The sequence below is a fragment of the Aquarana catesbeiana genome, linkage group LG02, assembly GCF_042186555.1.
Source record: "Aquarana catesbeiana isolate 2022-GZ linkage group LG02, ASM4218655v1, whole genome shotgun sequence".
In the NCBI taxonomy this organism is placed as follows: domain Eukaryota; kingdom Metazoa; phylum Chordata; class Amphibia; order Anura; family Ranidae; genus Aquarana; species Aquarana catesbeiana.
In genome coordinates, this window is record NC_133325.1 from 361324741 (window position 1) to 361349002 (window position 24262).

The window sequence follows — 24262 nt, forward strand, 5'->3', positions numbered from 1 at the left end:
AGGGGTTATATAGGGGTGGACTTCCTGTTTGACTATCTGCCAGTGTCCATCCACCAGTAGGTGGCGTATAACTCATATAATCATTATTATGGTTGCTCTGTGTCCTGTGATGTACTCCAAGAAAAGTAATTTACAGGTAAGTATGATGGAAAAATCCTAATTTTAGCTAGTACCAGCCAATTACCAGTGCCTGATTACTGCTAATTCCAGCAGGTGCCAGTGCATAATTAGACATAAGATTAGAAAAAAGGGGTGGAAGGCGCACTGACCTAGTGCATTACCAAAAATATTTTTTATTCCAAGTATAAAACAGCAATGGTTATACTCGCATACAGAAGTAGTAAATGGACATATAACAACAGATGTAAAGCTACTGTCACACTGATGGTGTTTTTCAGGCGTTTTAGCGCCTGAAAACTGCCTCACGTGCCTCCCCAGTGTGAAAGCTCAAGTGCTTTCACACTGGGGCCGTGCGCTTGCGGGACAGGAAAAGTCCTGCAAGCAGCATTTTTGGGGCGGGTTGAGAGCACTGTATACAGGACTCCTGAACCACCCCTGCCCATTGGAATGAATGGGCAGCGCTTCTGAAGCACCGCAACACGGGTGCTTTTAACCCTTTCTTTGGCCGCTAGCAGGGGTTAAAAGCGTCCCGCTACCGGCCGAAAGGCGTCCCCAAAACAGTAAAGTTCCGCTAAAACTAGCGGCGCTTTACCGCGGCTCAGTGCGAGATTGCTTTGGCTCTGAGGAAGAGGGTCCTTCCCCGAAACGTGTTAGCCATTCTAATACCGCCTGGTCTCCTAGCATCACCGGTCCCTCACAACAGACCTGAGAGACTGTTCGCATTTACATTTGTCGTGATATGTCTTTTTACTACGCCTGTATGCGAGTATAATCATTACCGTTTTATACTTGGAATAAAAATTATTTTTGGTAATGCACTAATTTGGTGCACCCTCCCCCCTTTTTTATAATATATTACAGTTCCATCAACACCCATTGTTCTGAGGAGGGCAGCAAGACCATTGGCATTGAAAAGAATTGTCTGCACCACACATTTCTAGACCCACTACCCAAGCACAGGAGATTTGTGTTGCATAATTAGACAGTACCATCCTACTGCCAATGCCTGGGTTTTAACCAGTATCTGCTTACTACCAGCGCCTGGTTACAGTCAGTACCAACCTGCTAACAGTGCCTAATTGCAGCCACTTACCAGTAAGCACTACTCCCAGACTTTTACCAGTGCCTGATTACAGCAAGTACTAGCCAGGGATTTTGAGTCCCAAAACACATTCTGCTTCTGAGTAAGGATATACCATATGTGTGGAACTTTTTTTTTTTTCACAACCTAGTTGTATAGAGGTTTCAAAAAACCAAGGATCACTTTCAGGCTTTCAAAAGGCATAAATTATGTATTTGATTTCCTGACACATCACCTTTCACCATCACCAACAAGATCCACTGGTATAGGGGCTCCAAATATATGTTATAAAACACAAGAATAACAGTACATAGCATTATCCTGTTTATTTATAGACAATACCCCCATACAACAGAGGACCCCTTAATATTAACTGCGTACATGAAGATAAAAACAACAAGCATACAAAGTATGTGACCCAGAGGGCGCTATCACCATATTCAGCAGTCCAGGATGGAGCGAGCATCTCCTTGCAGATACCGCAATCACTTCCGAGTAGACTGTGATGGATGGTGGAGCGCAAGCGTCACTTCCGGGATGTTGTGCTGGTCACGCCCTGACCGGTTTTCGTCATTACAGACTTCCACAGAGGGCATCATCACGCCCTCTGTGGAATTGCGATATCTGCAAGGAGACGCTTGCTCCATCCTGCCTCATTAAGAGGTCTCTGGTGAGTTTGACCCCCTGGGGGAATGTGCTTCACAAGCTGGAATACTTTTACTGTCTTTGGTGAAAGGTGCACGGTAGGACCACTGTGATTCAACACATAAAACGCTTTGAACTGTCTTTACTACCATCTACTGCATAGAGACTTTTTACTGTGGTAATGACCACATGCGCTGTTTTAGTATTTTAATGATCCAGAGTTCTGACAGTTTGTTTTTATACTACTGTTTATATTTTCTTTGTCTTTTTTAACAGCAGCTTAGTACCTTTTAAATATTGTGACAATTACTGTATTTATTGGCGTATAACACTCACTTTTTCACCCTAAAAATTGGGTGCAAATAGCACGTGCGTGTTATACGCCAATGCTTCAATTTTAGATGCCTCGGAGAGGACAGGGAGGGGGGGTGGGACGAGCGCTGTCAGATTACATACAGTGAGAATCTCCTGTTTACTTGGCGGCCTCTGTATAAGGAAGTCCCGTCTCCTGGGCCGCCCCTCTCCCTGTCCCCTCTAGGCTGCAGATGGGCATCGATCAGGCTGCACTGATGGCAATGGTGAGGCTACTGCATTGAAGGCAATGGTGAGGCTGCATTGATGTGGACTGATGAGGTTACATTAATGGCACTTGTGAGGCTGCAGATGGGCATTGATGAGGCTGTATTGATGGCAATGGTGAGACTGCAGACAGGCACTGACCGTTATTTTGCTTCAAAATTCCTTATTTAAAATTTAATTTTTTTTCCTGAAACTTCCCTCTTAAAACTAATGTGCGTGTTATATGCCGATAAATACGGTATATTTTTGAGGATCATATGAATTCCAGTATTATTGCTGCTCATAGATCTGTGGGATTGATCTGGCGCTGAACAGGTGTATTGTAGGCCTTTTATACACCTCTCTTCTATACTAAATAATATACACACGTTTTTTTATTTTTTTTACTAAAGTAATGTTGCAGAATACAGTTTGGCCTAAATTTAGGAAGAAAGAATATTTGATATGTTTTTGGATAGAAAAAGAAAGCACGGCCTGTCTTAAAAAGTAATTTGGGTACAGTTTTGCATAGTTTTGCATGGCTGAGTAATTGTCAAACTGTCACAGCACTGAAAAATTGCCTGGTTAGGAAAGTGGGTGTAAGATCCAAATACTAAGGTGGTGTGATCAGTAATCATTGAAAAAGTCAGAAATTCTTATCTGCATAGTTGTTGCAAGTAAGTAATTGAGAGATGTGATTGTAAAGGGTTTTTTTTTTTAAATAACAAACATGTTATACTTGCCTGCTCTGTGCAAGGATTTTGCACAGAGCTGCCCCGATCCTCTTTTTTTCTGGGGTGCCACAGCAGCTCTCCTGGCCCCTCCTCTTCACCGTGTGCCCCCACAGAGAGCCGCTTTCCATGGGGACAGCCGTGCAGGCGCGCTCACAAAACCCGCTGCTGCGTTCATTGACACAGACAGCAGGACTCGCCCACCCCCCACTCTCATGTCACTGGATTTGATAGCAGCGGGCTCCCGCTACTATCAATCTATCCAATGAGGACAGACAGCGGCTGGAGCTGCTGGGCTTTATGCTCGTCGCTGGAACGAATGGGTTCAGGTAAGAAAAAGGGGGGCTCTGGGGGGCAGCTGCAGCACAGAAGGTTTTTCACCTTAGTGCATAGAATGCATTAAGGTGAAAAACCTTGAGACTTTACAACCCCTTTAGGAGAGAATCAACTATTTGCTTTTGTCTAACAAATTCTTTCTCTGATTTTTTTTTTTTTTGTTAACTTGCAGGAAAGGAATGCTGAAAGTGCCATTGAAGCTCTGAAGGAATATGAACCAGAAATGGGAAAAGTAATTCGTGGGGACCGAAATGGTGTTCAGCGTATAAGAGCCAGAGACCTTGTTCCTGGAGACATTGTAGAGGTGGCAGGTACTACACATTTTGAACTAGAAAATTTTCTTAGAAAACAAAGAAAAAACTGCGCTATGCCATAAATAATAATAAATGCATAAAAATCAATTAATGCAAATTCGAAGAATGTGAGAAAACATCAAATATGAATATCTACATTGAGATTATATAGCAAAGTCCATAGGTCAGAAATTCAAAGAATTTTCTGAATAATAATAAGTGCATATAAATCAATTAGTGCCAAAATCAAAAATAGTGAAAAGACATCAAATGTGAATATATATATTGATATTATATAGCAGAGTCCGTAGGTCAGAAAATCAGAGAATCTTCAAGGGGGATGGGAAGAGTCCCCTGATGGCTCTTCATAGGGGCCAGTGTGGAAAGGTAGAAAATGAAAACACCCCTCACAGTGATCTTCCACCACCTAGAATACACGCTTACCAGATTGCAAGCACAACAGGCATGTAGGTAAACCAAAGAACGGGTAGGCAGTTAGCAATAAAGCATCCCTCTATGTAGCGTGGCGGGTGGTAAGCAAACCGGGCACATATATAACCTCAAATCAGGATATCCAGCCAGCAATAAGGCATCCCTCTAGCAGCGTACCTGCAGGCATGAAATGGATGGTACCGTAACCCAAATCACAGACATAAGGGCAAAGAAAAAGTGGCCATAGTGTAAATCCGATAAAACAATTTATATAAGGTAGAAAGCTTATAAAATAGCAGTGTAAAAAGAGCGATTCGCCGGCCGGCTGGCTGGCGAGCGCCCAGTCGAGACAAGTTGCGATGACGTCAGAACATCAACCTCCGGACGTACATTTCGTCTGTAACTGACGTCGTCTGGGGAACCAGACGTTCTTGTATATTATAATAGAAATTTGATGAACTGAGCTATTAGGGAAGATTTAACAAAATGAACACAGTATTGTAAATTTTACCCAAATGGGTATATTCAACCAGATTGTCACTGTTCTAATATTAAGAATCCGCCACAGACATCTAAGTTGACTTTAATTATCCGTGGTTAGCAAGCAAGTATTAAAAAAAAGTTTTCACAGGAAAACAAAGTTAAAAAAGAAAAAATACTGGGAGCAGGCAATTTCTTTGTTGCAGAATCTAAAGCACAATCTAAAAAAAAAAATGTACAAAAAAACCTAACTGGCCCAGGGGTTGGCTTCCTGTGATCTCCTTGGGCCTTGTGCACAAATGGCATTAAAAAAATGGCTGTTGGAGGAGTTTAACAAGTGTTTTTTTCCACCTCTAAATGCCCCTCTGTTTTAGCCTATGTGTCCTTGTACACATAGGACTTTACAGGCATTTAGAGGCAGGAGTGTTTAACCCCTTTACACCTAAGGATAAAACAAATCTAAATGCCTAAGCACAATTTTGCAACTTCGACATGTGTAAGTAAAGCTGTACATATTGTCACCACTACTTAGTGTATCCAGGTGGATTATACCACGTTTTGTTTCAGTACAAATTGTGCTTTCTTTTGGTGGTAAATGGTAATGGATATCTCCTGATTTATTTTTGTTTATTTTAGCAAAGCAAAACTGTCCCAAAATAGTAAAATAAAAATGTAAAATGAATTTAGCTGTACATTTCTTGCTATTATCATTTACCGCCAAACAACAACCCAAAATAAATTCTCCTGACGATTGCAGCCATAAACGTGTATGATGTTGTTTGTACCCGTAGTACAGCCCAGGAACAATAGTGCACATTTTGCATTTTTTTTTTTTTAATCCTGCCTAAAAGTATACTGACACTAACTGACACTGATGCCAATTAAATTATTTTTAGTTTTTTAAATCACTAACCCTGGCAATCCTTGCTCTTGTTATTTTTTTCTTAATTTTTTTTTTTTATTCTTAACCACTTCCTGCCTGCAGTACATCATGTGACGTCCTGGGCCTTAAGTGGGGATATCTGAACGATGCCTGCAGGCATCGCTCAGATATAATTTTTTTTTTTCCACTGCTTGATTTGTTTTACAAGCATCAGGAGGAGACTCCCCCCCACCCCTTCCGCCGTTGCGAGAGCAAAAATTCTATCCCGCTTACATAAGGATGCTGGATGTATATATCCTAGCCTCCAGGCTCAAAAACAACCTGGAGGGGTTTGTCTTCAGTTGGAGGGATCTTCTAGTGGAGCAGTGGATGCTTTTAGTGGCGATACCTGAAATTAGTACGTTCTGATATTTATGCCTGACCTTTCTAAACCTTTAACTGATTTGCGGGATTGTCTCAAGCGTCCTGCATTAGTTGCTAGCTTTAATGACATTGCTGTTGAAGCTCAGGTTTTAAGAGACACAGATATCTCTTGAATCTGTTAGCAATGGCAGCTCCCTTGTTTCAATCCTAAAGCATAAATATTAAACTGCCTGTAAAAACTATACATTGTTTAGCAGCTACATTGCTATAAAATGGCCAGTTGATAGGGGCATGCCTTAATTGAAAAAAGATATACACATTTCTTTGGAATGTGCTAAAAATGAGGCTTCACTTTATATACTTGTAAGTCTAGAAAAAAATCTGTTTTGTAAGTTGAACTTTAACATAATAGAAATTATAATAAAGTAGGACAAACCATGGTAAAAGTGCTCCACTATAGTGAAAAAGGAATAACAATACTCCATTGATAAATTATGCTTAGGCAGCAGCACTCAGATATCCAGATGCAAAATGTGAAACAATATATGAATATATAAAATGTGTTGCACTGTGCCTTTTAAACTTCCCTTAGTATACTAAAATGTGATTAATTTGACAAACCTACAGACAGGGCCAGCACCAAGGGCGCAGCCACGACCTCTGGTTTCCCTACTCTCCACCCTGGTCTGGCTCCTGCATAATCTTGGTTTTCCCCAGACCCACCGCAAGTCCCAGTGCAGGGTGGAAGAATGCAGGCTCCAGCACTTGATGGCGATAGCAACTCTCAGCTCCCACTCCCCCAAGCCACCCCCGTCATCACCGATCTCCAATCACTGTTAAATTTTGACAAAATGATCAACCACCACTGTATGTCACTTTCTAAGCCACACCTCTTCAATCGTCACTGGTCACCTGCTGCATGAACCTGTTGTTGCCATACACCAGGTCCACTTCCCGCAGCTCTTCGTCCACTTCACACCCCGGCACACAGTAAGTAATCTCTAGCAATTCGCTCCACGTGCATTTTTTCTCAGGATCTTATCCCCTCATCTTTTGGTAGTGGTCTAATCATCTCACAGTCGCATCCCTTTTATAATCTCCTGTACAGGGGGAAGGAGGGAGGCGGGGCAGTGTGTGCAGGAAGGGGGTGTGTAGGGTTAAAGGGGGCAGTGTGTGTGCAGGGAGGGATTTAAGGGGGACAATGTGAGCAGGAAGGGGGGGTGCAGGGTTTAAAGGGGGGCAGTATGTGCAGGGGAAATAGGGGGGCAATGTGTACTGAAAGGGAAATGTAGGGTTAAAGGCGGGGGCAGTGTGTAAAGAGGAAGGGGTGTGTAGGGTTGAAGGGCACAGTGTGTACAGGAAGGGAGTGTAGGGTTAGAGGGCACAGTGTGTGATGGAGGTGGGGCAGTGTGTGCAGGAAGGGGGATGTAGAGCTAGAGGGCACAATGTGTACAGGTAGGGGGGTGTAGGGTTAAAGGGCACAGCGTGTGCAGGAGGGTGGCAGTGTGTGCAGGAAGAGGGTGTAGCGTTAAAGGGGGCAGTGTATACAGGAGGGGGTGTTGGGTTAAAGGGGGGGCATTATGTGCAAAAAGGGGGCAGTGTATACAGTTTTTGTTTTGTTTTTGTTTTTGTTTTTTTGGTGGGGGAGGTGGTTGCAAGTAGCTGGTCTTGCCTATGATGCAAAATTGTCCTGCATTGGACCTGCATGCAGATATGTACTGTATGTATTAAATGGAATATTCCCAGTCATTGATCAAGTTTAAAATCAATAAAGTGAGTAAAATCCAGTGTATATAAAACCACAAGATTATAAAAGTAAAGTCCTTTGTGAAGATACTTCAGTGTTTCCACCACCTTCACACACACACACACACCCATGGCCAGGACAAAGGGTGGGCAAAAGGGGCGGCTGCACTGGCCACTGTGCTATCATATGAGGTGGGGGCCATCTCTCGAGAAGATCGGGGGAGGGGTTTGTGTTGGTAAGGGGAATTTGGAGGGTGGTAGGGTGTAAGCATTGTTCTATGAGGGGAAATAAGGGGGGGGGGGGGAGGGGTTGCTAGGAATGGTGATTTGTGGGGATTTGTGTTTGGAAGGGGGTTGGGGAAGGGGATTTGTACTACGAAGGGAGAATTTGGTATGTGCTAAAGGAGGAAATATGGTAGAAGGGGGAGAGAATTTGTGCTAGATTTTTTTTTTGGGGGAGGGGGCTTTGTGCTAGTAGGAATAATTGTGGGGGTATTTATGCTAGGAGGGGAATTTGGCAGGGGGGGTTGAATAGAATTTTTGCCGGTAAGGGGGGATTCGAAGTGGTGGGAGAGGATTTGTGCTTGGAGGGTAAATTTACAGGGTAAAAGATTTGTGCTAGGAGGGATGATCTTTTATTTTTTTACTTTAATCTTTTTTTGGAGGGGATTTGAAGAGAGCATGCAGATGGGAGGCACAGTGGTGTAGTGGGTAGCACTTTCGCCTAGCAGTAAGAGGGGTCGCTGGTTCGAATCCCAACCATGACACTACCTGCCTGGAGTTTGCATGTTCTCCCTGTGCCTGCGTGGGTTTCCTCTGGGTACTCTGGTTTCCTCCCACACTCCAAAGACATACTGGTAGGTTAATTGGATCCTGTCTAAATTGTCCCTAGTATGTATGAATGTGAGTTAGGGACCTTAGATTGTAACCTCCTTGAGGGTAGGGACTGATGTGAATGTACAATGTATATGTAAAGCGCTGCGTAAATTGACGGCGCTATATAAGTACCTGAAATAAATAAATAATAATAAGCACTTTATTTTTTTTTTCTGGGGGGGGGGGGGGGGGATTTTTGCTGACACATAATGCTCATACATCTTGGGAGGGCGCAGTTTGATATTTTTACCCTGGGGTCTAGATGATTACCTTGTCCTGGCACTGCATAAACCTTAAAAAAAATGTAGGTCCCATAGTGTAAGAGATCTAAAAGTGCTTTGGTTCAATTCCAACCCTAATGGATGGGTGGAACTCTCAGATAAGAATTCTCACAGCCGATGTCCAGCAATAAATAGTGACTCACATGGCTGGAAGGATCCCTCCCAAATAGAACTCTCACAAGTTAATACTCAGAATGAAAGATGGACCGATACTGACAGATTGCAAGCGCAGATCATCACATAACAGCAGCTCCACTCCACTGAGCGGGCGTGATGACATCACTGCTAAACTCCAATAGAATTGATAATTGATTCTGGGATTACTTTTGGAAGCTTTTTGCCATTTTTGTACCCCATGTATAAAGGAAGCAAAGAAATCACACAGTCCTTGAACTTGTTATTCTAATGGCAGATATCTACACTGAATAACTGCATGTAGGACATTGAAAGTCTATTTTATTATACACTTTGCAGTATAGAAAAAAAAAATCTTAGGATTACTGTTGTCATTACCATAGGAACAGCTACACATAAGTCATATGTTATCTAATGGTCAAATTAAAAGACTTGTTTTTGACTATTAGGCTCCATTCACACTAGCGCGTTTTTTGATGCATTTTGCAGAAATGCACGGGAATTTTTTAACATGGGTTCCTATGGAACATGTTCACATCAATGCCTTTTTGTTTCTCTGCATTTTTGGAAAGGGTCAGGGACTTTTTTTCATGCAAAATGCAGCGTTTTGCATGTAATAGAATTCAATGGACAAGCATCAAAAACGCAAGTGCACCGTTTTTGCAGTGTTTTTGATGCGTTTTTGCCATTTTTTTTTTTTTTTTTAATTTTTTTTAAATTTTTTTTTAGACTGTAAAAAAACTGTAAAAAAAATAAAAAAAACGCAAAACGCAAATCGCGGCAAAAACGCCACAAAAACGCTGCTCAAAAACGTGGCAAGCATGAAAAAAAAACCTCCAAAAACGCCCAAAAGCAACATGCATAGGTGTGAATCGAGCCTAAGGGCTTAAAGAAGCGGCTCCTACAGGCTTTTGAGCTCTTTTTTTTTCTGCCTAGGAACTCCCCTCCATGTTAGCCAATGTGTCCATGCACACTAGGGCTTTTTCAGGTGTTTTCAGGCAGAACCCTGCCCCCCTTCCCAACGAAACTCGCGTTTTTGAGAGGAGCTAGTGCCCAAAAGAGCTTGAAAACATGCAAAAACTTTTGTTCCAGTTTTTTGTTTTGTTTATACAGTGGTTAAGAAAATACTATCTAGGAGGGTTTGTGAAAAAAAATGCTTATGCTCAAAAAAGCTTGAAGGAGCTCAATAAAAATGCAAAAGCACAAAAAAGAACACGCTTCTTCAAGCTTTTATAGGCAGAAATAAAAGCTCAAACGCCTGTAAAAAGCAGCTTTTTTTTTTTTTTTTGAACTGCAGTGTGCATGAGCCCTTCGTGTCATTGCTATGGATGTCTAAAACACTTAACAATTGGTTTATTTGCCATTTATGCAAACTTAGCGCGTGCAAAGGATTTTCTTTTAAGCTATTTTTTGTTATTTTGGCTATTATTTTCACAAAGAACTGCTTCAGTTTGTAGTATTGTATTGCCTTATGGCAAAGTGGCCAAAAATATTTTCTTACCTCAGCGCTTAAGAACAGACCTGCTAATAGATTAGAAAAAAAATCTTTCACATAAATTTGTCATAAATGGCACATATTTTCATTCAATAATTTAAAAAGAAAATTGGGACTTGCTACCATATTTGGAATTTAGTAAGGAGCATGTTTTCTCTCAAATGCCGTTTTTTGCTTTGACATGCCTCCTCTGTGCGGACAGTATGGTAACAAATTCATTCAGAAAAAAAAAGCAGCGTTGCGCCCCCCCATCCATAGCAGACCCTTTTGGGTCTAGTATGGATTTTGAGGGAAACACCCACACCAAATTTTTGGGAAGGAAGGGGATGAGCAAGCGTAAGGTTCTAGGATTTTATTGGGGGGGGGGGCGTGTCATTTTTTTTTTGTTTTTTCATTTTGACGTGGGGTTCCCCTTAAACCCCCTTAACATTTTTTGACAATTTTTTTTATTGCTGGAAATTTTTTTTTTTTTATACATCCAGCAAGTAGGGAACCCCGCTGACAGCTGATTAGTCATCCATTGTTAATAACACAGCGGCCAGCTTCCCGGCCCGTTCCTTGACAACCAGCTAATGTTAAAGACACCAGTGGCCGTCGGCTCCAAAAAAACAGTGTGCATTCGATGTTGGCATCTTGAGCTAGTGAGCTCTGGTCATGAATGAGGTTAAACATTAGAGAGTCTTAGGCATATGTCATTGCAGGTCCCTGTATTATGTTTTAGCAGGTATCAATCAAAAGTAGATCAAACAACAAACAAAAAAACACATGCACATGAATATCTAGTAGCTGCAGGCATTCACTTTTATGGGCAGCTGTAACACTATCCCCAAACCAAATGTGGTAGTTAGGGAAACAAATGAACAGGTTAATTCGTTTTCTATTTCAGTCCTTTTGTTAGCAGGTTGGTTTACTCTGCCTTGAAAATCCTGTGAGGTCCAGAAACATTAGCCTCTGATGCCTGTTGCTTTATGTCACCAAAGTACAATAAATTTGCTGTATAGGCTTCACTTCCTTCCTGTAGTTTGCAGTTAGTGTGCCTTTTGGCACCAGTCATTCAAAACTTCTGGTTGTGCTTTTCATACATCTATGTAATTCTTGCTTGCAATTTTACAAATTTCAGAGTCTTCACTAACCATTTTCACATGTACAAAATTTCAAGCATCATACTAACATTTTAGCTTTTAATTAACTTCAACCCTAATCTGTTCAGTAACCACAAGGATTTGTTCATATATGGGCATAGCTGCCTCCTTTATCAGGATTGTCTGAGAAGGGATGGCCCACTAAAAGGACATATGGTATATATGCTGAACAAGTACAATTAACAAGGATGGCTGATTCTAAATATTCTTATGGTGGTTCATAAATTTGAAGGAGCCATCCACGGAATAAATGAGTGTGAAAAAGTATAGATTTGGCGAGTTTTGCTTGTTGCTGGTAGGTTTGGGTGTGTTTTAATGGATAAGTTCACTCTCCCCACTCCTCCCCCCTCCCTGTGACTGGTACCCGCTGTCACTATTTGAAAACAGCGGGGCTCATCATTTATTCTCAGTTTCCTGTGGATGAATGCCTACAAGTAACGTCACCTATTGCGGCTGACAGCTTGTAGTTTTCAATGAGCTGTGAGGGTGCTGGTAAACATCCCTGTATTTTTTTTTGATCTTTCTGCTCTCGCTCTATACGGGGTATGGGCAGACAGCTATGCTGAGTCTGCAGGAGCTGGACATTGCACCCATAATCTGCTGATCGCCCATGCAATGCTTTGCAGGCTCGTGTTACCCGTTTATTATGTTTAAGATTTAATATCTCAAAGAGATGATGTGGATTAAATGAGAGTTCTTTGACCAAGAGTGAAAGTTCTAATATAATAACATGTATTAGAAAGGAAGCGCCACAACCCTTGTTTACACATATATGTATTAGAAAGTAGTTGAAAGCATCTATCTAATACACAAACCTCTATAGTCTATAGAGGAATACAGAGTATATTCCTTAAAACATTTAATCTGTGAACATATTCAGTTACAAGTAAAACAGACCTTTTCTATAATTGCCCTTTAGTTCCATTCTGATGGCTGCTTTCCCATAAAAAAAGTGAGCGTTTCCTCCCAGCTAGTCTGTGTATATCAATACAGGCTGATGCCTCATTGGTCGCATAGCGTGACTTCTAATTGATTGATTAATGGAGATTTCACATAAACTCATAAGGCAACACTCCTTAGAGAAAAAAATGATAAATGCATATTTTTTTAAGGTAAGCAGCAGTTAAAGTATAACTGCTGAGACCACAGTTAACCACTTTCCACGTGTGCTATAGCCGAATGATGGCTACAGCGCTGGCTTCCAGTGCCGGGAGGGCATCAACAGACATCCTCCTGTGATATTGTTGCTTCGGACTCGGTTGATCACAGAACGGGGTAAAGGGCCAATAACAGTGGGCCCTTTAACACGTTATCAGGTGTCAGCCAATGACAGATGATCAGGAAGTAAACAAAACCCAGTAAAAGGCTTCTGTTACAAGGACATTGGTCCTGATCTGTGCCACCTATTATATTAGTGCTCACAAGTACTGCTAATCAGTGCCCACCAGTGCCACCCTTCAGAGCCATCCGTGCCACCTCATCATTGCCCACCAATGCAGCCTCATCAGTGCTGCCTCATCATTTCCACCACATCAGTGCAGCCTATCAGTACCCATTAGTGTAGCCTCATCAGCGCACATCAGTGAAGGAGAAAAATGACCCGTAGCAAAATTTTATAACAAACTATGAATTTTTTTTTCGGCCTTCTTTTGTTTCTTTAGCAAAACATAAAAAAACCACAGTAGTGATTAAATACCACCACAAAAAAGCTCCGTGTGAAAAAAAATAACAGTACATATTGTCATTCATGGTTCCCTCAATAAACTGTAGCTCCCCAGTGCCAGCAGCACTAATGCACCCCCAGACCATGACACCCCCACCACCATGCTTGACCGTAGGCAAGACACACTTGTCTTTGTACTCCTCACCTGGTTTCCGCCACACACGCTTGACACCATCTGAACCAAATAAGTTTATCTTATCAGACCACAGGACATGGTTCCAGTAATCCATGTCTTTAGTCTGCTTGTCTTCAGCAAACTGCGGGCTTTCCTGTGCATCATCTTTAGAAGAGGCTGCCTTCTGGGACGACAGCCATGCAAGACCAATTTGATACATGGTCTGAGCACTGACAGCCTGACCCCCCACCCCTTCAAACTCTGCAGCAATGCTGGCAGCACTCATACGTCTATTTCCCAAAGGCAACCTCTGGATCTGAGGCTGAGCACGTGCACTCAGCTTCTTTGATCGACCATGGCGTGGCCTGTTCTGAGTGGAACCTGTCCTGTTAAACCATTGTATGGTCTTGGCCACCATGCAGCTGTTTCAGGGTCTTGGCAATCTTCTTATAGCCTAGGCCATCTTTATGTAGAACAATTCTTTTTTTCAGATCCTCAGAGAGTTCTTTGCCATGAGGTGCCATGTTGAACTTCCAGTGACCTGTATAAGAGAGTGAGAGTGCTGACACCAAATTTAACACACCTGCTCCCCAGTCACACCTAGGACCTTGTAACACTAACAAGTCACATGACACCGGAGGAAAAATGGCTATTTGGGCCCAATTTGGACATTTTCAATTAGGGATATACTCACTTTTGTGTGTTGAGTTATTTTGAGGGGACAGCAAATTTACACTGTTATACAAGCTGTACACTCACTACAAAACATTGTAGCAAAGTGTAATTTCTTCAGTGTTGTCACATGAAAAGATATATAATAAGGGGTGTGGTCTGGACATGGCAGAGTGAGCACGTTTGCTGGAGAGCTCTGCACGGACTGGGCACTGTAACACCCAGCCTAGCCAATACAGACTGCCGCGCTTCATGCCTGGAGACCAGAGATCTGCCCTAACTACCTCTAAGATGGCGCCGCTGTGGGTCGGACTGCCCGGCACCACTGATGTCCCTAAGGAGCCGCCTGCACAAGTGACAAAGACAGGTGAGCCCCTCTCTCACACATCCTGCCCGCCATCTCCTAACCTGTCACCGGAGCTGCCGTGTGCAGACTCCCCTACAGGCTCCACTATCTCCCAGGCTTCAGGAGCACAGCAGGTGGGGGGACATCAGAGACTTGCTGGCTGAGCTACCCATGCGGCAAGATATACAGGCAATGGCTGCATCCATAGTCTCTGCTCTGTCTAGGGAGATGCATGACATCAAACAGCAGATGGACATAGTAGAGGAGAGGGTAACTACCTTGGAGTCCTTCAGGTCCACAGTTGACACCCGGCTGGAGGCCCTGGAGGTGCATCAGGCCACGTATCTCCGTCACCTCATAGACATTCTATGGGGGTAAACTATGGGGGTGGACTTACGTGCAACAGTAACAGCTATCCTTAACCAGATTCTGGGCAAGGGACCCACGGCAGAACTTGAGCTGGACCGGGTCCATCGGGTGCAAGGTCCTCGGCCTACCCCCTCAGCAGCTTCTCCCCCCCCCCCCCACCCAGGGACGTTCTGTGCAGAGTGCACTTCTATGGCATTAAGGAAGAGATTCTACATAAAGCATGGATTCAAGGGCCTATTGACTTTGATGGCGCAACTGTGCGGGTCTACCCAGATATCTCCTGACAGACCCGTATGATGCGGGGCATGCTTCGCCCCGTACTGGAAGTTATCCGGGACACGGGGGCTACCTATCAATGGGGTCATCCTTTCCACCTAATTGTCCAGAAGCAAGGTTCCTCTTTCAACCTACGCTCCCATGACCAGCTTCAACCACTGTTTCATTTTCTTGATAGGCCAGCATTTCATGTACCAGGTTGGCTGGAATCCCTTCTAGGTTTGATCCTCCTGGCCCACCTTCTCCAAGACCGCAGAGGACCCGCAGGGTGCAATCCTGCCCACCCAGCACTGAATCACCTAGACGCACTCCACCCACCTCGGAAGACTAAAATCCTGAGGGTACCCTATTGCGGTGTCCCTTGGCAGTGGAATTTTTTGTCTGAGTTTTTTTTTTGGTTTTTTTTTGTTTTTTTCCAGGTCACCCCTGGGTTCTGGATCCACCCTTCCACGCATACATCACCATCCGGTGCAGTGGTTCCTTGGGAACACACTGGAATGACCATTCTATACCTATAAACAGTTGCATTTAGTCCACGGGGGATCCTGCTGACCCTACCAATGTCTTGTGTTGATTGTCCATGTCCAATGTTAATGCCTGTTTCTGTACCACTGTTTTGTCCGCGGGTGGGTTCCCCGCCCCATGGACCGGCCATTTCATCACCCCTCTTTACCAGGTATGACCACAGAGTGTCTCCTGGTCACTGGAGTCCCCCAAAGTTATATGGCATGGCTGGGGCATGGAACTCAACGAGCGAACTCCTTAAAGCGGTAGTAAACCCAGCCATAAAACAATTTAATTTCCGGCATGTGCCGGAAATGCAGCACTCCCATTGGTTGTGCTCTCAATCAAACTGTCAAACCATCCAATGGCTGGTGTCATAATTGATCACAGCATCATGGCAGTTGTGGATTAAACAGAGGCAAAGATGGCAGCTTCCTTGGCTGAAAACAACAGGAGGGTTTACTTACACTTTAATGATGCTGGGTTTTCTCCAAGGGTGTGAGACAATTAGCATGGTCCGGTGGCCCCTCTGCTGGGCCTCATGGTGGTAGCATGGGTGGGTTCCAGAGTCCCCCCCCTTTACCGTTTACCTTTTACTGTCTTACCATAGGAGCCCCACCCTACTATGTATCGGCCTCTCTATCCCCCAGTTATAGTTCGAATAGGGGAGGGGAGACCGGACTTAGCTCACCACCTGGGGGCCAGGATCTGTGCCCGTCAGACGGGCATCAGCTAACTTTTTCTGTTGCAATGCTTTATAATGCCTACATATATATGTATGTCCATTTGCCCCCCTTTTTTTTTTTTTCCTTCCAGGTCACCCCTGGTTTCTGGATCCACCCTTCCACGCATACATCACCATCCAGTGCAGTGGTTCCTTGGGAACTAACACACTGGAACGACCATTCTATACCTATAAACAGTTGCATTTAGTCCGCGGGGCCTCCCGGGGCTCCTGCTGACCCTACCAATGTCTTGTGTTGATTGCCCATGTCCAATGTTAATGCCTGTTTTTGTACCACGGTTTTGTCTGCGGGTGGGTTCCCCGCCCCGGGGACCAGCCATTTCATTACACCTCTTTACCAGGTATGACCAGAGAGTGTCTCCTGGTCACTGAAGTCCCCCAACCTTATATGGCGTGGCTGGGGCGTGGAGCTCAACGTGCTAACTCCTTAATGATGCTGGGTTTTCTCCAAGGGTGTGAGACAATTAGAATGGTCTAGTGGCCTCTCTACTGGGCCTCCTGGTAGCATGGGTGGGTTCCAGAGGCCCCCCTTTACCGTGTACCTTTTACTGTCTGACCATAGGAGCACCACCCTACTATGTATCAGCCTCTCTATCCCCCAGTTATAGTTCGAATAGGGGAGGGGAGACCAGACTTGGTTCACCACCTAGGAGCCAGGGTCTGTGCCCGTCAGCCGGGCATCAGCTAAGTTTTTCTGTTGCAATGCTTTATAATGCCTACATATATATGTATGTCCATTTGCCCTTATTTTTTTTTTTTTTTTCTCAGACAGTTGTTGGGATAGGCTAAGCGGCCCCCTTAGTTCTACTACCGGGTTGACGGGGCATATATTTTCGCTTTATTGATTCATCTTCATGTTCACACAGCAGTGTGTGTTTTATACCTTTTGTTGCAGTTCTTTGGTCCATACACCTCTGCGGTTTCACCTCCTGACCTTACCACCACCCCAGTTAGGGTCTCCCCCTGCGTATCGATTTTTGCTCCGCGAGGGAATATGGTGCGTGTTACCTTTAGCACACCTCTTCTTTTCATTACCCCCCTTCTATATCTATCCTTTCCCTCTAGTGTGTTTCCTACCCTTTGCTCTATCTTCCTCCTCCCCTTCTGCTTCCCATCCCCCTCCCCACCCGGTCCTTCCTATAATTTTTTTTTTTGTTGGTAGCTAAACCTGAGCACTGTATTGGAAAGGGGCACTATTAAATGCACCTCTTTCAATGTCAGAGGCCTTGGTGTCCCTGAAAAGCGCTCCAGACTCCTAAAAGACTTGAAAAAAAGCAAGTCGCAAGTGGTCTTCCTTTAAGAAACGCATTTTAAGTTCAACCATGCCCCTCGTCTTTCTAACAGAGCCTTCCCCACAGCCTACCATAGTCCTTCCCCAATTCCAAAATCAAAGTGGGTGAGCATCTTGCTAGCGAGCATGGTGCCCTGGTCATTATCCGCAATACAACAGGACCCCATGGGCCGTTTCCTCTTTGTAAAGGGGAAAATCGGTGAGTTAGCGGTTACTCTTGCCAATGTATACTTCCCTAATGTGGATCATCTCCCCTTGCAGAGCTTGATTCCCGCTCTTTTGGAGTTTCAGGAGGAGACCCTGATCTTCGGTGGAGATCTAAACTTTGCCATGGACCCAGCCTTCGATGTATCTAGCGGTGTGTCTCATCTTTCGCCTTAAACGCCTAAAGGCAGAACTCCACCTTCTACAACTTATCGGCCCTTGGCGTCTTTCACATCCACACGACAGGGATTACTCCTTTTTCTCCTCCGCACATCAAACCTGTTCCCGATTGGACTATCTCCCGATTCCTCATAGAGAGCTCCCTAGGGTCCAATCGACCCAGATTGGAGACATACTTCTGTCGGACCATGCTCCCATACACCTCACCTTACAAATGGGCCACACCGTTCGGAGTCCTCCATCCTGGCGTCTTAATGAGGCCCTGCTCCAATCCCCTGAAGTCCGTCAAACATTGGAAGCTGCTCTCTCTGAATATTTCTCCCTAAACGAGGGTTCAGTGGATAACCCATTTGTGGTTTGGGAAGTCCACAAGCCAGTAATTAGGGGTGCCCTGATCAAGATAGGAGCACATTTGAAGTGGGAAAGGACTGTCCAGGTTGACACCCTACTTGCCCGTCTTCGTCGCCTTGAAAGCACTCACAAAGCCAGTATTGCCCGTTCATTACAATGCGAGCTACTTAAAACCCGTGAAGAACTCAACTCCCTCCTGTTTCATAAAACCAAACAGAAACTGGCATGGTCCCATCATACTATGTACGAATTCTCAAACAAACCTGGCACCCTCCTAGCGAGGGCGCTTCGTGGACCTAGTACTAGGACCTATATCCCACATATCACTTCATCTTCGGGGCAAAAACTCTCTACATCAGATGCCATGGCCGCTGAATTTCACTCCTTCCGTGGTCTATACAACCTAGACCCAACACCCTCCCCAGAAGCCTCATTAGCTCTTTCCGCAAACATTCGCACTAACATTGCATCTTCTTGCATGCCCTCTCTATCCCCCTCTGTACAAGAACAATTAGAGTCTCCTATCACAAAGGAGGAATTAAGTAAGGCTCTCGCTCAGTCCAAACCCAAAAAGGCACCAAGGCCTGACGGTCTGACTGCCGCCTACTACAAGACGTTCTATACTTTACTCATGCCACGCTTGGTGATGGCCCTCAACTCTCTGGTGGAGGGGAGGTCTATGCCAGTGGACGCTGTTAGAGCATTTATTTTCTTGATCCCCAAGGAAGGCAAAGATCCGGCCCAATGCGGCAGTTACTGTGCCATTGCACTTTTAAATACCGATCTGAAACTCTTTGCAAAGATCCTTGCCAATAGATTACTGCCCCATCTCCCGAGCCTGATACACAAAGACCAGGCGGGGTTCGTCCCACTCCGAGAGCCACGGGACAATACCATTCGTGTCCTTAATCTAATTCATGCAGCCAGAACTTCCAAGAAACTGCTTATGCTGCTCTCAGCGGACGCAGACAAAGCTTTTGACAGGGTCCACTGGTCCTTCATACAAGCGACCATGGAACATATTGGCCTTGGGACCTCCATGCTTAGCTGGATCTCTGCTCTCTACTCACGACCTTCTGCAGCTGTAAAAGTCAACGAGACCAGGTCTGATTTCTTTGACATATCGAACGGGACGCGGCAGGTCTGCCCCCTCTTGCCTCTGATATTTATACTGACTTTGGAACCCTTCCTCTGCACAGTCTGTGATGATCCCAACATCACCGGTTACCGCAAACCCTCAGGGGACCATAAGTTGGCGGCGTTCACGGATGACCTGATCTTTTTTCTCACAGACCCACTGACCTCTCTACCGAACCTCCTAAAGGCCTTGCAGGTGGGACTTTGTCCCATTTTAAAATTAACTTCGGGAAATCCTCTGCCCTTAACATCACTGTAGATTCTGGAGTGATCCGAAACCTACGGCGATTAAATACTTGGGCACCAACATCACTTCTGATCCATCCAAACTTTATGAATCCAACTTTGAGCCGCTTTTTATCAAATTGAGGGAAGACCTGCTGCACTGGCGTTCATTAACCCTGACATGGTTCGGCCGTTGCAATGCCCTCAAAATGACAGTGCTACCTCGGATCCTCTTTCTACTGCAAGCTCTTCCTATTCGGCTTCCGACGCTTTTTTTTTCGCACTATTTGCTCTCAGTTCCGGAAATTTGTCTGGTCACATCAGAGACCACGTCAGACGCTGCAGAGATTATCGCTACCGAAGGTCTCAGAGGACCTCGCTCTTCCAGATGTTCAGTCATATTATAGGGCCGCACATCTCAACAGGATTGTTGATTGGCATTGCCATGGGGGGGCCAAGCTCTGGGTTGCCATGGAAATGGAAGACTCTTGTGGCATGGCTCTGAGTTGGCCTTGGATATCATCCCCCATACCTAGGAAGCTTTGCAAACATCCTACCTTGGATAGTACTCTACAGATTGCCCGGGAAACTTTTCGAAACTCTTCAATTTCTCCACGGCCCCCACCCATGACTCCCATCGAAGGTAATCCCGAATTTACTCCTGGTCTACAGGATGGGCAGTTTTCTCGTCTTAAAGCTCAGGGCTATACTCGCCTGACAGACTTTCTCACATCCACAGGGACCTTGATCTCCTCTGACCTAGTCCATCTTATTAACCCCCCCTCTGGACTTCTGGGGTGGCCTTCAACTGCGCTTCTTTCTCCGACGTTGTGCCCTTACCCCTGGCATCCTACGCCCACTCACCTTGTTTTGAATCCTTATGTCACAGAGGGGAACCGATACGCCATTCCCTCTCCTTGATATATTCCTCCCTGATTCACCCTGGAGAAGAACATGTCCCTCCTTTTCTGACTAAATGGGAAACTGATCTGGCGCTGAGTTTTACTCCTACCCAAAGACTAAAGATACTCCATTTTGCTCAAAAGTCGTCCATTGCCACGCGAGTACAGGAGACTAGATTAAAGATCCTTACTCGATGGTACAGGGTCCCCACCCAACTTCACCGTATGTTCCCCCAGGTCCCGGACTCCTGCTGGAGTTGTGGCTCGGCGGGTGGGACTATGCTCCACGTTTTTTGGGAATGTCCCAAAATTCAACAGTTTTTGCAAGATGTCACTGCTATCATTAAACAGCTTACAGCTGTCGATCTACATGCTAACCCGGCCGCCTGTCTTTTGCATTTGACGAAACGACCTATTAAAAAATACAAATCTTCTCTCACAATGCAACTTCTAAACGCAACGAAGGCCTGCATTCCGCTTCGCTGGAGAGATGCTGACCCCTCTACGAAGGCTCTGTGGTTTGCCAAAGTCAACAACATACGAGACATGGAAGAACTCACAGCCACACTGCGTAACACGGAAGAGATGTGTATGGAAACATGGAGGTCGTGGAATTATTTTGTGTATACTGATGCCTACCTCAATGAGGTATCCACTGCCCAGTAAACTTCCGCATACCTTGCCTTACCTGGGGAGAGGGATGACCGGGTGACCCCTCTGCCTTCTCTCCCCCCCCCCCCCCCCCCATGCTCTCCTTCCCTCTGCACCCTCTCTCTGGCCCTGTTCGCTCCCCTTTGCTCTGCTCTCTTTCTCATCTCTCCCTATTCTTCCCAATTACACGATACTAGTTGAGTGGAACCTTTTGGACCTCTCACGGTCCTCCAATTACTGACACGCATGACCTTAACATATGTGCCATTTCTTGTTCATTAACAATGTTTTTGATGTTTGCTCACCTGACCTATGAGAGAGCAATATTGTATTTGCTACAGTCATGGTATTGGATTAGTATCTTGAATACTACCTCAGGGACAGTTGTCCTTTGCTTTTCTTTTGTTGTGTCAAGCATCCATTTATTGAAGTCTCTATTGTCAATGTACCAAGTTTCATATTTCCAATGTATATGTTTTTCTATGACTCTTTATACTAATAAAGGAATTACAAAAAAAAAAAAGATATATAATAAAATATTTACAAAAATGTAAGGAGTGTACTCACTTTTGTGAGATACTATATATAGATAGAGATATATCTCTATATATCTATCTCTTGATTTATTATCTCTGAAATTAACATTACTGATTAGTAAGCAGGAAAAAAAAAACTGCATGCGTTTTTTTTTTTTTTTTTTGGGGGGGGGGTTATTTTTTAATCATGTGATTCATTCATTTATTCCTCTTGTTTGGCTGCCTGTAGTTATACAGCTGTTGAGATTATAATTCTCAATATGCATGTGAATATTTTACACATACTGTATGTATACCCTATGGAATCAGACTTACTTACCTTTTACATGTTTCAGCGCATAGTCATTGAACAGTATTTAAATGTATCCTGTACTGATTGTGCTATCTTGTGATTATATATAAACATTTATAACCTTGCCAGACATTTTATATAATTTTTGAAATAATATCTACCCAGTGTTGTGCTGCTCTGTATAAACTAGGAATTGAATAAAACTTTCTGTAATCTGTACCAAAAACCTATAGTTAGTGTGTGTGTGTGATATATATATATATATATGTATGTGTGTGTGTGTGTGTGTATGTATTGTACAGGACGCCGTGGCTGGGTCCTGGAAGGACGCTATGTTTCCCCTCTGTTTGGACTGTGGTCCCTTTAAGGGAACAAAAAGGGTTAACTCACCTGTCAGAGGAAGTGGGTTTAAAACAAGACAGGAAGTTGGAGAGGGTGTGGAGGAGTGTAAAGGAGAATGTGGATGGTGGATGGTGTTTGTTGTGCAGCAACAAAAGTGAATAGCAGTGTCCTGCCTGGAAGTCTCCTGCCAGGGGAAGCTAGCTGCAACAGAAATTAAGGACTGTTTAACTGCGATAGCAGTTCTGGACTTTGCAAGTCGGTGAGACTAAAACCTTTTTCTTTTGTTTTTGCTGCTGTAAAGCTATTTAAGTTCAATAAATCTCCTTTTGAGTGAAAAGCCTGTGTCCTGCGATCTAGCTGGTCCCCCAAACATTACAAGTGGTGGAGAATGCGGGCAGGACAGAGTAACAGGCATTTTTCTTGCTGTTTTTTTTTTTTGTGTATTGGACTTAAAACTGACATTTAAAGGGACAGTACAGTGGATTTATGTCCTGGGTTAAAGCCGCACAAACCCTGAAAGCTGAAGCAATGGAGGAGCTAATTAAACAGCTGTCCTTGGCTAATATACAAGCGCAGACTCGCCATGAGGTACAGCAAGAAAACACTCGCCTGTTGGTGGCCCAGTTGGCAGCCCAGCAAGCGACCCAGCAAGAGGTTATGCAGGCTCAAGTGACTGCCTTAAAAGAAGTAGTGCAGCAGCTTTCTCAGGGCCGTGAGCAAGCGGCTGTTGCCCCTGGCAACCAGGTGACCGTGAGGGCAAGCCATTTTTTGCAGAAATTGTCCCTGAGTGATGATGTAGAGGCATTTCTTGCTACATTTGAGAGGACGGCAGAGAGAGAAGGGTGGCCCCAGGACCAGTGGGCCGGCCTAATTGCTCCTTTCCTAACCGGAGATCCGCAAAAAGCCTACTTCGACCTGCCACCAGATCACGCTAAAGACTATCAAAAATTAAAGGCAGAAATATTGGCTCGTTTGGGGGTAACTACAGCTGTTCGGGCCCAACGAGTGCACCAATGGAAGTATCGTCCAGATCGTCCACCACGGTCTCAAATGCATGACCTGGTGCAACTGGTAAAAAAATGGCTGCAGCCCGAAATGTTGTCTGGCCTCCAAATCGTGGAGCGGGTCGTGCTGGACCGATACCTAAGGTCACTGCCAGACGACCTTCAACGGTGGGTCAGCCATGGAGACCCCAAAACAGTGAACCTCCTTGTCGAGATGGTAGAACGATACACAGTGGTGGAGGATCTGCTTGGCCCTACCAAGCGCCAAGGACCCAGTCTGCCACGGCCTATTCGTTCGACTGCTGCCCTTCGAAAGGACGTTCCCCGGAGCCCTGGAACCAACACCCCAGAAGGTCAAGAGTCACTCCCGATACCTTCTCAGCGACCTGTTCCTGTTCGGAGAGGAGGGGATGTACAATGTTGGCGATGTCATTCCTGGGGCCATACCCGGGCCCACTGCCCACTGCAAGAGGAGCCCATGGAATGCGGGGTTCTTCGGAGGGGGTCTTTTTATGCCCATAAAGCATGTACAACACATATCGATCTTGGAGAAGAGAAATTCGAGTGTGAAGTCCAAGTGAACCACCTCCCTGCCCGGGCTTTGCTGGACTCCGGAAGCATGGTAACCCTGATCCATCCTAGAGTGATTGGGAAGATCGGTCCGGTAAGAAAAACTTTACGGGTGGTGTGCATTCACGGGGACATTAGAGAGTACCCTCTCATCTCGGTGACCATCTCCGCAGCATGTGGCACTGGTACTCAAGAGGTGGGGGTGGTAAAAAACTTGGTACATGATGTTA

At 44.8% G+C, this 24262-nt stretch overlaps 1 protein-coding gene across 1 annotated transcript in view; it reads left to right on the forward strand.

Moving 5' to 3' along the window:
• The window catches only part of ATP2A3 (ATPase sarcoplasmic/endoplasmic reticulum Ca2+ transporting 3), a 391838-nt gene that overhangs the window by 214047 nt on the left and 153529 nt on the right, over positions 1-24262 (forward strand). The window contains exon 5 of the mRNA XM_073615051.1: positions 3644-3782. Coding sequence (XP_073471152.1) covers positions 3644-3782 — 139 coding nt within the window. The remainder of the gene's footprint in view (positions 1-3643; positions 3783-24262) is intronic.